The 14,346-nt window shown below is 38.3% G+C and overlaps 1 protein-coding gene across 3 annotated transcripts in view; it reads left to right on the top strand.

Annotated features, from left to right (window-relative positions):
• The window catches only part of LOC106869512 (DNA fragmentation factor subunit beta), a 60,938-nt gene that overhangs the window by 32,756 nt on the left and 13,836 nt on the right, over positions 1-14,346 (top strand). For all 3 annotated transcript variants that reach the window (XM_014915278.2, XM_052973718.1, XM_052973717.1), the window contains exon 3: positions 11,027-11,197. In XM_014915278.2, coding sequence (XP_014770764.1) covers positions 11,027-11,197 — 171 coding nt within the window. The remainder of the gene's footprint in view (positions 1-11,026; positions 11,198-14,346) is intronic.

Here is a 14,346-nt window from a genome sequence, read left to right as displayed (position 1 = left end):
TGTGTATGCCAGATCCTTTGTGTTTTGTTTTTATTTTTACGTTTCCAATTTATATATATATATATCATCGTTGTCGTCATCATCATCGTCATCATTTAACGTCCGCTTTCCATGGGTTGGACGATTTGACTGAGGACTGGTGAAACCGGATTGCTACACCAGGCTCCAATCTGATATATATATATATATACAAGATGGGCTTCTTTCAGTTTCCATCTATCAAATCCACTCACAAGGCTTTGGTCAGCCCGAGGCTTTAGTAGAAGACACTTGCTCAAGGTGCTGCGCAGTGGGACTGAACCTGGAACCATGTGGTTGGTAAGAAAGCTACTTACCACACAGCCACTACTACACCTATAGCCACTCCTGTTCATTTCTTTTTAGTCTTCTCAAGTCCTTTGCACTCAAAGCCCATGTCTAACTACTATGCAACATTGCAGTTCTAACACACAATCTGCCCTTTATTCTTATGGAAAAGACCTTTGTAGTCAGCAGTACTAGCATAGCCAGTGTCTATGCTGCCTGGGGTGGCTCTTCTGTTTGCTGCTTCTGGACTCCACAAACGCACATGTTACCTATAGCAGACCCAAAGTGGTGTCCCTTTAAAAGTGCCACCTGGGGAGGACAGCCCCCCCTCCCACCTTAGCTATGCTAGTGGTCAACAGTGATAGTAGCTAGAGTGTGTGCTGCCTGGGGTGGCTCTTCTGTTTGCCACCCCTGGACCCCTCAAAAAACACATTGCCTACAGCTGACCCAAAAGTGGTTCCCCATTAAAAGTGCCCCCCTCCCCAAGCTATGCTAGTGCTACCATTGCTGATAACAAGAAACCCAATTTCAATTGCACTCGTACATACTGCTCCAGTGCATCTGTTGTAAATAAAGCTTACATTCTCAGATAGTCTGCTAGTGGTCCCACTACATCTTTTGGGTATTATTAGCTTAAACGAAGTGCAGCTTATGGAGTTTGTACCCACCCATCATCATAATCGTTTAACGTCTGCTTTCCATGCTAGCATGGGTTGGACGATTTGTCTGAAGACTGGTGAACCAGATGGCTGCACCAGGCTCCAATCTGATCTGGCAGGGTTTCTACAGCTGGATGCCCTTCCTTTTCTACATATTGAGCAAGGCCATTTCCCTGAAGGTAACAGGGTCCTTTACTACATATTAAAACCTTAGTCCTTGACTGGTTTACCTCAAGGCCCCTCAATTCACGGTTTAGCTTCCATGCTTGGAATTTCATCTCTAATTCCCTTATAGATTCAGCTATGAGGTCTAGATAGGTGTTCCCATGGACAGCCAATCTTAAACTCTTCAGTGATGGCATGTGAGGACTATAATGAATATGAGAGGACTGAGCACTGAACCTTGATGAACTCCTAAAATCCACTCACAAGGTTTTGGTGAACTGGAGCTATAGTGAGAGACATTTGCCCAAGATACCACAAAGTGGGACTGAGCCCAGAACCATGTGGTTAAAAAGCAAACTACTTATTACACAACCAAGAACTACGGGTTCAAGGTTCCTTATTTTGGAACCAAGGTTGTTATAAGGGAAATGTTTCTACTTCGTTTATGAAGTGGTGCCCCAGCATGGCCGTAGTCTCAATACTGAAACGAGTGAGAAAGAAAAAACTCAAAGAAAAACGTATGTTTTTTTTTTTTTTTACAAAAATAAATAAATAAGTTAGTATGGCCTATTTATTTAACTTCTAACGTTAACAAAGTTAATTCCTTCTCTCGTAATGGACATGCCGATTTTTGTTCTAAAATTTTCTAATTTGTCTCGGTAAATTAAGGCTCTTTTTTGGGGGGTCAGATACTTCTTTTTTATATATATATATATATATATATATATAAGGACATTGAATTAGAACATTATTGAATCTCTCTGTTGAAAATTAATTTTCATCAATCGTCTGATAGAAAAAACACGCACACAGACACATTCATACACGCGCGCGCGCGCATGCAAACAAATTCACACTTACATGCACACACGCATGAGCACATACACAATTCACAAAGGAAAAAGCCAGAACAAGAAATCAGTAAATAAATAAACCAGAAAAAAATGGAGGTCTGCACACTCCCTCAATTATACATTTGCATTGCATCAGAAGGACACTGGTGTTGTTCCAGCACTACAGTGGTGCTCCAGCATGACTGCAGCTGCATGGCTGAAACGAATACATACCCCAGGCTTCAATAAAATCAAAATGAACCAACTGTCAGCTCATCCCTACAAGAAAATCACTATGAATCCATAAACATTTTGGTTAATGGTCTACATAAATGTAACCGTGAGTCATCTAAACCTGCCTGTAAAATGGGAACTATGTGAGGAAAATTATTGTCAACAAGTGCACTGTTGTGACATGTAATGCCTTGAGATACTATGTAGGATCTATCATCTACTATGTAGGATACCTCATCAAAAGGAAGATGCACCTACACTTATTTAATAACAGCATACTTTGGCTGTCCACCTCTTATGTTGAATACATATTCAAACCTATGTCAAAAGGGATGAAGTTTGAAATCAAATGGTCGATCATTGATAAGTTTTGAAGCTGTTTTCTGTAGCTCCAGTATATGTTTTGTATGTAGGAGTATATTCAATCCATAACTTTAGTCATTTAAACAATTCTTTTGATCAGGAAGTTACCTTTAGAGGGCAGGAATTGAGGTCATTGAAATTACATTTAAGGACCATCATCATATCCATTACATTTGTTGAGCCTACTAATATTGTGCTGGTTAATGAACTAGACAAAGTTGTTGCAGCAAGAACAGCTAATCTTCAGAGATTTTCTGCTAAACATTCTGCTATATATTTCTGGGAAAACGCTTTGATAGAAAACTTATAAAATCTCTTGCTGTTTTAGCCCTAATTCTCAAGATAAATGTTATTCAACAAAACTTTTTTACTTATACTTCTGTGCAATCTCCATGGTTGTATTCACTTGCAGCATTGCAAATCAGAAGTTTAGCCAGTGTGTGCTACCCAGGGCAGTCCTTTAGGTTTGTCTCCTCTCAGCTTCTTGGGCTGCCAAACCTAAACAGTTTCATGCAGCAGATGCCCCACCCACACCTGCCAAGTGCCACCTGATAAAAGTGTCAGTCAGAGTGGACTGCATCTTTGTCCCCCCCCCCCCATAGCTATTGTTAAATGCCACTTCAATGACAAGGAGGTAACTTACCTATGTTACTGACCACATTCTTAAGTATACAGGGTGAGTGATTAGAACCCTTAGTATTATAGTATAGCCTTTTGGTAGGATTATGGTAAGGGTGCTAGATCACATTTCTAAATTGATGTCAAATAGGTTAATACCACTGAAGTTGATTTCAATCGTGATCTTTAACCTTTAGCACACTGTTTTACCCCAAGAATAGTTTCCCTTGTCACATTATTTTTGAGGTAACAAAAGACATGAGCACCTACTGTTTTAAAATTGTTATAACTGTCGTTGTATTGTGTGTACATATTGATGCTTTGCATACTAATAAAGTAATGGATGAATACTATTTTTATGTAATGCATAAGAAATGTACCTCTTTGGGGTCAGTACTTTCCTTAAATCAGCCAGCCATGGGTGATAGTATCCACTTGGCACATTGTTCTCAATATAACTGTAAGCACAGTCTACATCCTCATCATCACGTTGAATAATTTTACCATTGATATCTGCCTGAGTAAATCCTTCAAAATTGTCTTCTGAGTTGGAATCAAACAAGATTTCTTCTAGAAAAGCTTCAAATGCAGGGGCAGCCATTTTCATTCAGTAAAAAGTCAAAAGAAACTGTGATTGATTTCAAAGCTTGATCACCTTGTAGTTAGTATATAAACAATGAAAAACTCAGCAGAAAACGAAAGTTCAGTCTCATTCTGAATCGAAAATCACTTGTTTATGCCTTTAAGTACTGGAAATTAAATTAGTGATGTGTTTATTTTAAGCACCCTTCTCAAGACGATAAGATATGCCTGCAGCTACTGAGGAGAAAAGTTGGGGGCAGCAAATTGCAACAACAGCATGGAGAATGTAAAGACAATGCATTAGAAGAATAAGATTCTTCTGAAGCTTATCAAGGTCCTGCCTCTTGATGTAGTAGGTGACAATAAAGCAGTCATCCCAGTATAGACCTGATTCTAAAAAGAGAAATATATATTATGCAATGTAAAATACATATCCCTATGAACACACAATTCTGATCCATTGTTATGTCAACTGAAAGTTTACCATTTTTCTTGAACGAGGTAGAATCATTAAAAGCGGTAAAGATTTCCTGGCATGCAATATCATGTCAGTATCTGAGTCAGTTACAGCACACTTTTTTTTCTAGCTAAAATAGGGCCTTAAGTAGCAGAGGTCTTGTTATCAATGGGTAAAATTGGATGATATAAAATTAAATTTGCAGTTTTGTTTACTGCTAATATTTTATTTTGTTGGAATTTCTCATGAAATGTAGACTTCCCTTGAGAGTATTTTGGAATCCATTACTCACTTTGTGGAATTTTTTTATTTTTATTAGTTCCAAAAAGATCTCTTTCAAAAGTTTCTAATTCTTTATTGGCTGGAGAATTCTTTCTACACATGAAACCATACTTGCAATCAGCATCATTCTGCCATGTTCTTTTGTTGAAAATATAAGTGTACCATTTCATTTTGTAGATAAAGTATTTTATTTTCTTTATCAAATGATTACACTGTCAAATATAATATTTCTTTATTCACATTGTTTTGAATTAATCAAAATCTCATTACTTTGAGATTTTGATAATGTGTTTGCTTAGTTTTAGAATAACATAGTTGGGTAGGCACAAGATGAAGCAGTTTGAACATAAAACAGGAAGAATATTTGGGCTGGATATAGCTCTGTTCCATTTGAATGCTAAAGGGTTAAATATTGCTTATTCAATGGGTTGGAAATGTTAATGAATGAAAAATTCCGTTGGATATTTTGCATGCTTTAGTGGTTGCTTCTTCCTCTTTATTTGTACCATCATTATTTGCGCGTACACACATATGTATATGCGTATATGTGTGTGTTGGTGTAAGCAGCCATCAAGTCTAAAGACGGAAATTACACCCCCACTAAAATCTTGATCACACTGTCATGCATGACTGCCATAGCCAGCCATCAAAGGTTTTCACACACTTTAGGGCCTTTCAGTCCAATACCTTAAACACACCTCTCCCATTTACATTAGATTTTTTGTACTTTATATTTTTTATCAACCACTTCCTGACCACAAGTATAACCTCCCACCATTCACATTAGATTCTTTGTATTTTTTATTTTTTTATCAACCACTTCTTGACCACCAGTATCCTCTTTTCACCAATGTGTGTGAACTACTAGCAACACACAATAATACCAGCAGCATCTAACTTGGAGCAAAATGTAAATCTTAACTTTTGTTACATCACCTGCTCTGTGCGATGCATCTGATGTCATTACATCATTCCCCACCCACTAGGGAGCAGTGCAGAAGGCAGCCAAAACGATTGTTGTGCTAAATAAAACTTTTAGTTACACTTCACCTTCCATATCAATTGTTTGAAATATATATATATATATATATATATATATATATATATATATCATCATCATCATCGTTTAACATCCGTTTTCCATGTGGACATGGTTTGGACAGTTTGACTGAAGTCTGGAGAGCCAGCGGCTGCACTAGGCTCCAATCTGATCTGGCAATGTTTCCTAACACCAACCATTCCAAAAGTGTAGTGGGTGCTTTTTATGTGCCACCAGCGCAGGAGCCAGTCTGGCAGCCCTGGCATCGATCGTGTTCGGATAGTGCTTTTTATGTGCCACTGGCATGGGAGCCAGTGAGGTACCCCTGGCATCAATCACATTTGGATGGTGCATTTTACGTGCCGTCGGTATGGAAGCCAGACGGAGGTGTGGTGAGGTGAGGGTGGGGGTTGTAAAATTTTTAGATGTTACATTAGACTTGGGCTCCTGCTCCTACAGGCCCAACCGACAAGAGGCTGTTGCTCATACAGGCCCAGCCAAACGAGAAGCTGTCCTATATCAACACAGCTCCTGTCACGTTCAGATTCCTAGTGAAGGGTGTCAGCAAGTGGATCTTGAACCTGTCCTCAAATCAAGAGATTTTTTATGCTAGGCCCCCTATTACAATGCAGCTCTGATATTCAATGAGTTTAAGGATTGCATCTATATGCTAGGCCTTGCCACCCAGGAAAGGAAGTGCCACTGTAAAGTTGTTAAGTCGTTTGGTTTTCCCCACACTTCTCTCTCAATGTTAAGACTTGTGTGGGAAGAATTATCCTTAGATTAATGGACAAACACTTCACAGTTACACAGATACGGATGTTTAAAAGGCACAACTAAAGAATTGTTTAAAAGATACAACTAAAGAATTGTTTAAAAGGCACAACTAAAGAGTCTCTTATAGTTGTGCACCCAGAATTAAGAAATTTTAGTGAGCACCCCTACTCTGCAAGCAGAGATGACTTCCCAGTGTGTGTGGGTGTATGGGGAGATCGATGTGAAGCTAAGGAGGTCATGTATGAAGCTGAGGTGGTTGCCACCATGACAACCAGAGTAACAGCATAGGCAGCTATGACATATCTGCTGACAACAGCAGCAATGGCAACAACAATGGCAGTGGTGATGGTGAGAGCACATCAAGCAGCAGACAACAATGCCAACAGTTACAATGGCAGCAACATCACCAATGTTGTGCCTAGAAACGGCGGCTAAGCCAGCAACTACTGAACCACCGGGATCACGTCTGGGAATAACAACATCAGCAGTTACTCCAGCAACAACAATAAAATCAGGCCTGAAGTTAATGAAGAAATAGCAGTGGTAGCACATCCAGTGCACAGACATAAGCAATGTCTGAACAACCACAGTTCCCCTTTTAGGATACCAGAAAGGAGCAACATCATGTCCCTAACCAGCCATGAATGGCACTTAAAAGAGGAAGGAATCCAATACATAATTAAATGGAAGTTCCTTGAATAATCAGGAACTTATATAAATTGGAGCAAATGATGTTAGCTTTGCTTGGTAGAGAGAGAATCCTATAAAACTTGATGGACCCAGGGACCTTTTTAAACTCCAGGTAAGAAGTATTTAGTCAATGGCCTCATCTAAGACATTTCCTGTTACATGCTTGGAATTCCCCATTCGTTGAATGGAACTGTTCCAGTGTCTTCGAATATCACCATGGCTGGAACTGATGTATGGGAGATAACCCCGTGCCACTTGTTACACCTGTACAACCATTCCAGAAGTATTTTTGTTTATAAAATTAACTGACTATGATGTCTTCCTTAAATTGTAGAGAGGTTATGTACCTTCAGCCATGCGCTTTATAGGTGTGAAACCAATGGTCACTCACCGGCCATAACAATCAACTTCCTGATATATATATGTATGTATGTATGTATGGATGGATGTATGTATGGTTGTATGTATGTATATATGTATGGATGGATGGATGGTTCAGGGAGATGTCATTCTGATGACTGACATAGTAATATTGCCAACTGTTACAAGAGCAAAGGAAATGCTCTATAATGAAGCAATGAACCAAGCATAAATTAATAAATTAGATAAACCAACTAAATTATGCAAGTAGCAGAAGGAGTTATAGTACAGCCTATTAGGAAGAAAATTAGTTTAGATGAGGAAGCAGGTTGTGGTTACTAATGCATGACTGATTGCTTAAGTGTTAGATAGTGTAAACAATTGGTGTTTTAGAACTGTGCATGCTGTGTGCAGGAGCACTATCAGCAAAGTGAAAGTCAGTAACAGATTAGCAATAAATTCAGTGAGGAATTTAATGTGCTGGTAGGTGTATGACAGGATTCATTTCTCAACTTTTGTTTCTAATCTGCAAGAGAATTATACAGGATTGGCTTTCAGTTGGTATACTTCACATCCCAACAGTTCCCTAGTAAACTTCACAGAAATTGGAAGTTAATATTGCTCAGGTGATCTAATCAGAAGGGAGAAGTGTAAGCATGGGACTGAAAATGTTCCAGAAGCCCTTATTTCTGCTGGCAAGAATTAGATTATCTATCTTTTCAGAGAGAAAAATCATGCGTGATGCTTGTGTATGTTAGCAAAACAGACACTAAATATAAAGATGTTGAGTGAAAGCAGAAAAGAAATTAAATGAACTCCTGTTTCTAATCTGTAATAGAATTATTCCGGATTTGCTGTCAGTTAGGATGCTTCATATCCCAACAGTTCCCCAGTAAGCTTTACAGAAGTTGGCAGTTTGTATTATCCGGATGGTCTAATGAGAAGAGAGAAGCATAAGCATGGGACTGAAAATGTTCCTGAAGTCCTTACCTCTGCTGTCAAGGATTGGACTATCCTTCTCTCATAGCGAAAATCATGTTGTGTGATACTTGTGTATGTTAGGAAAACAGATGCTGAATATAAAGCTTGTGTGAAAACAGAAAAGAAACGAAGTGAGCATAACTTGACAGGGTATATGAAGAAATAGTTTATTTCTTATTATTTATTAGGTTACTCTGACCTAAATCTTTACAATAATCAACTGCCATAAACGGTATCTTTTTATTTTATATTTTTAGCTTCAGTCTTTCGACTGTGGCCATGATAGAACACAGCTTCGAAGAATTTTTAATTGAATGAGTCAACCCCAGTGCTTATTTTTTTAAATCCTGGTACTTATTCTTTCAGTCTCTCTTACTAAACTGCTAGGTTACGAAGATGTAAAAACATCAACATGACTTAACAGGTCTTCACAAGTACAGTTTATTGCCCAATGATTGAAAGGTACTCTTGAATGGGCTGGTTATCCTGCACTGGCATAGGCCACGGTTATGGTCTCACTTGGCTTGCCGAGTCTTCTGAAGCACAGCATATCTCCAAAGGTCTCGGAAACTTGTCATTGCCTCTGTGAGGCCCAACGTTCGAAGGTTGGGCCTCACCTCCTCATCCCAGGTCTTCTTGGGTCTACCTCTTCCACAGGTTCCTTCTACTGCTAGGGTGTGACATGTTTTCACACAGCAGTCCTGACCATACCAGTGCAGTTGTCTCTTTTGCACACCACATCTGATGCTTCTTATGTCCAATTTTTCTTTCAGGGCACTTACAATCTGTTGTGTATGCACATTGACATTAGACATCCAGCGGAGCATACTGGCTTCATTCCTTGCAAGCTTACGCATGTCTTCAGCAGTCACGGCCCATGTTTCACTGCCATGTAGCATGGCTGTTTGCACATATGCTTCATACGGTCTACCTTTTACTCTGAGCGAGAGGCCCTTTGTCTCCAGCAGAGGTAGAGCTCCCTGAACTTTGCCCAGGCTATTCTTATTCTAGCAGCTACACTCTCAGAGTATCCACCCCTGCTACTAACTTGGTCACCTAGATAATGGAAGCTATCAACTACTTCTAGTTTTTCCCCCTGGCATGGGCTGGAAGCTGCTTTCTGCACATTTTCAGTGTTTATTGCAACTGAGCATCTGCCACATACAAAAACTATCTTGCTAGTTAGCCTTCCTTTGATATTGCTGCACCTCTTATGTGTTCATAGCTTACACCAGGTACATCTTATAGAGTTTCTACCTACACCTTTTCTACAGATTTTGCAGGGCAATCTACCTGATGGGGTTTGTGATTTGTCTGCCTTCCTACTTACTAGGATTTTGGTCTTTGCTAGATTGACTCTAAGGCCCTTCAATTCTAGACCTTGCTTCCACACCTGAAACTTCTTTTCTAGTTCTGATAGTGACTCAGCTATTAGATCAAGGTCATCAGCATAGAGAAGCTCCCAGGGGCATCCTATCTTGAATTCCTCTGTTATTGCCTGGAAGACTATGATGAATAAGAGGAGGCTGAGGACTGAACCTTGGTGGACCCCTACCCCTACCCAGAATTCTTCACTGTACTCGTTGCTAACCCTCACCTTACTGGCAGCATCCCTGTACATGGCTTGTACAACTCTCACTAACTACTCATGTATCCTTAGTTTCCACATTGACCACCAGATAAGGGATCGGGGAACCCTGTCAAAGGTTTTCTCCATGCCAGGTACAGAGGTTTATCTTTGGCTAGATATTTCTCCTGCAGCTGTCTTACAAGCAATATAGCATCAGCGGTGCTTTTCCCTGGTGCAAACTCAAACTCCATCTCATCTAAACTGACTAATTATATAATAAAAAAAACAATACATTCAAAAAAGATTATAAAAGGAAAGATGTTGGTAGTAATGAATGTACATGGACATAAAAACAATATAAACAAATAAGTTTTCCTGATTTTTGCAGCTTATTCATTAAGTAAGTTGTAACACTGCTCAAAAACAGTATACCCAGGCATGTACGTATGTCAGTATATAGGAAGAAAGTTGACTCCATCCTTTTGTTTCAAATTAAAAATGAATTTGTTAGGTAATGAAATCTCATTGTAAACAGGTAAAAAAACAAATACTCATATAGACTTTACATCTATTCCAAGTGTATTTTTTGGACCAATAATAATTTTAAAAGTTTTGGGTTCTTCAGGAGATATTTTGTGCAAGTCATTTGACAAAGAACTGACCAGATTAAAACCAGATGTTAGGTATGCATAAAAAAAATAGATTGACGTATCATATCTCTAAAACTTTATCTGCCATTAATTCATCAATGAAATCATTGAATAAGTTGTCACCTAAAGAATTATTAGCAAAACCATTAAAAAAAAAAGAGAGCTGGGTAAATGGCAAAAATTCAACAATTTGATGTTTATAGCACTGCAAACATAAACAAATGATAGGGGAGGGGATTAAAGTTTACTCCATTAGATTAGAAAGTTCATAACAACCTGTAAAATAAATATAAGTAAGGGTGGTTTGGCTTGTGGAATTTCAAGCAGTATAGGATTGCCAGAGAGATATGGTGTGGTGTGGAAATATTTGCTTGTTAATTAATTATTTTTATATTTTTCTAACAAATGTATTTTTAATTTAAGTTTACTAAATTTATACTCAAAAATTTGTATTTTGCAGTAATGAACATGATCCAAAATATCTTCAAGGCAGATGGTTTAGATCTGCAAGAAATTTTGAAGTCAGATGCTGGAGATGAATTGTTGGAGAAAATAAAGAAAGTAATGAAAGAAACTCAAGATGACAGGTCGTGCTTGGAACTTCGAAGTGAAGATGAAAATTGGTTTGCAGGTTTGAATTCTTAGATTTACATTAAAGTGCATTAAATTGACACTTTCTTATTTTTATGCAGCTTAACATACTAAATACCTTAACAGCTGCTTTTTGTCACATTTCATTTGAGTGTAAATGAAAAAAACACTTTTCCACTCTAATTATCAAACACTACAAAAGGGCTATGTATACTATGGAGTGTTAAATAAGTATAACTATAACCCTTTAACAATATAACCAGCCATATTAGACCTAAATATTCTCCTTGTTTTATGTGCAAACTGACCAGAAGTGGCCTCCCACACCTACCTCATAATGTCATTCTAAAAATTAACTGTCACATCACTGAAATCTCAAAGCTACAAGATTATGCATGGTTAATTCAAAACAATGTAAATAAGTAAGACATATGGCTCAGTGGTTAGAGTTCAATTCTTGGATCAGGCTGTTTGTTGTGATCTTGAGCAAGACATTTTATTTCATGTTGCTCCAGTTCACTCAGCTGTGGAAATGAGTTGTGATGTCACTGGTGCCAAGCTGTATCAGCCTTTACCTTTCCCTTGGATAACATCAGTGGTATGAAAAGGGGAGGCTGGTATGCATGAGCAACTGCTGCTCATCCATAAACAACCTTGCCTGGACTTGTACCTCTGAGAGGAACTTTCTAGGTGCAATCCCATGGTCATACATGACTGAAGGGAGTCTTTACCCTTTACATTTGACAGAATAATTTAAATACTAAAGGGTGAACTATAGTTGCAAGACTGACACTGTAAACATGATCAAAATGCACAAAAGCTTGAAATTAAATCTAAATGAACTTTTAAAAAGCCAATAATGCAGCTTCTAAAAACCCAATGTTTTTCTGCTTGAATTATAAATGTCTCAAAGAAAAAAAAAAATACACTGTGATAGCACTGTCACTGTTTCTGTATCCTAAATATAGTCAGAATCCCTCTTATTTATAGTATTCTGTATGGTGTTATTCCTCAGTATCATTCAGATTTTGATTCCAGAATTATTGGTTACTGTAGCCCAGTTTATAAGTGCTTAAAATGCTCAATTTTAAATTATTGCTTTCAGTAGACCATCTATGTATTAAAACTATGGCTACATCATCATCATCATCATCATCATCATCATCATCATCGTTTAACGTCCGTTTTCCATGCTAGTATGAGTTGGACGCTTTGACTGAGGACTGGCGAACAGGATGGCTACACCAGGCTCCAATCTGATTTGGCAGAGTTTCTACAGCTGGATGCTCTTCCTAACACCAACCACTCCGAGAGTGTAGTGGGTGCTTTTACGTGCCACCAGCACGAAGGCCAGTCAGGTGGTACTGGCAACAGCCATGCTCAAAATGGTGTATTTTACATGCCGCCTGCACAGGAGCCAGTCCAGCGGCACTGGCAACGATCTTGCTCAAATGTCTTTACACATGCCACCGGCACAAGTGCCAAGAAGGCGACGCTTGGCACAGGTACCATCACGATTTTGCTTTCGCTTGCCCCAACAGATAGTCAACATTACTAGCTCAGCTCAGATGGTTTAGATAATAAAATTGATAACCATGGATATATTTGAGAACTATTATCAATTGTAAATTTCTCCTGATAATTTCATTAAATATTCTGAGTTGATGATTTCTTAGAAGTCATACAGCTAGACTGTGAAAGTAGGTGTTCTAGTGTTTAGGGTACTTGGCTTAGGTTCATAAGTTCCTGAAGACCTTGGGCAAGTGTCTTCTACTATAGCCTCGAGCCGACCAAAGCCTTGTGAGTGGATTTGGTAGACGGAAACTGAAAGAAGACCGTCGTATATATGTATATGTATATATATATGTGTGTGTGTTTGCGTGTCTGTGTTTGTCCCCCCAACATTGCTTGACAACCGATGGTGATGTGTTTACGTCCCCGTAACTTAGCGGTTCGGCTAAAGAGACCGATAGAATAAGTACTAGGCTTACAAAGAATAAGTCCTGGGGTTGATTTGCTTGACTAAAAGCGGTGCTCCAGCATGACTGCAGTCAAACGACTGAAACAAGTAAAAGAGTAAAAGAGTAAAGAGTATAACAAATTTATGCTTTAATGGTTGCTTTGATCATCAGCTATGATATTGTTGAAGCATTGTTGAGCAAGAATTTTTTTCTTAAAATGTTATAAGGTTTCTCCTATTATTTCTTCACCCTGTTTATGTATATAAAGTCAGCTGTAAGTCTGCCATTTTTGATACCCCAGATTCTGCTTTCTTGCATAGAGGAATTATGCTTCCTTAAAAACATCAGGAAGCTTCATAGGAAATTTTGTAACAGAATCGGTATATGTTTGGCTAAGACCTTTTTGCATGATTATTTATAATGGTGGAGGAATGTCTGGGTCTGCTGCTTAATTTCACACATAGAAAATGTTACAATTCAACAGTCCTACGTTTATACAAATAAATCAGTAATATTATTGATATATTGTGCAGTTGTCTCCTCATATTGTTGTGTCCACACTGAAGTTGCAATTTCTTTCTAACAATGGCCATATTTTGTTATTGAATGAAGCTTTCCTTATGTAAAACACTTCATAGTTGATATTTATGTTTTACATGTCCTTAAATTCTTTTTATTCAATTTCATATTTATGGGAACTTTTTATTTTTTCCTTCAATTTCTATAAGAGATGGTTTTAGATAGCATTTTCTTCATTGCAGGCAGTGTATTATATTTTTTTTATTCTTTGTTCTCTATGTCATAATTATTGCTTTCTTATTGTGGATGACTTACATGCTCTGACATTTCTCAGTGGGATATAATTTAATGTCTTGGATTGTCGGCATAAATGTTGCCTATTGCTATGTATGTGTATTTATGAATATACATGCATGCACATGTGTACACATATGCACGTGCACATGCGTGCACACACACACACACGCGCGCAGAGTATACCAAAAAAGGTATACACACATTGGATGATTATAAAGTTAGTGTTTATTAAAATACACTTCATCATCATCATACATCCACTTTCCATCCTGGCATGGGTTAGACAGTTTGACTGGAACTGGTAAGCTGCACCAAGCTCCAGTCTGTTTTGGCTTGGTTTCTATGGCTGTATGCCCTTCCTAACGCCAATGCCCTTCCTAACGCCAATGCCCTTCCTAACGCCAATGCCCTT

The sequence above is a fragment of the Octopus bimaculoides genome, chromosome 16 (assembly GCF_001194135.2).
Source record: "Octopus bimaculoides isolate UCB-OBI-ISO-001 chromosome 16, ASM119413v2, whole genome shotgun sequence".
In the NCBI taxonomy this organism is placed as follows: Eukaryota; Metazoa; Mollusca; class Cephalopoda; order Octopoda; family Octopodidae; genus Octopus; species Octopus bimaculoides.
This window is presented reverse-complemented; position numbering and strand designations above follow the sequence as displayed.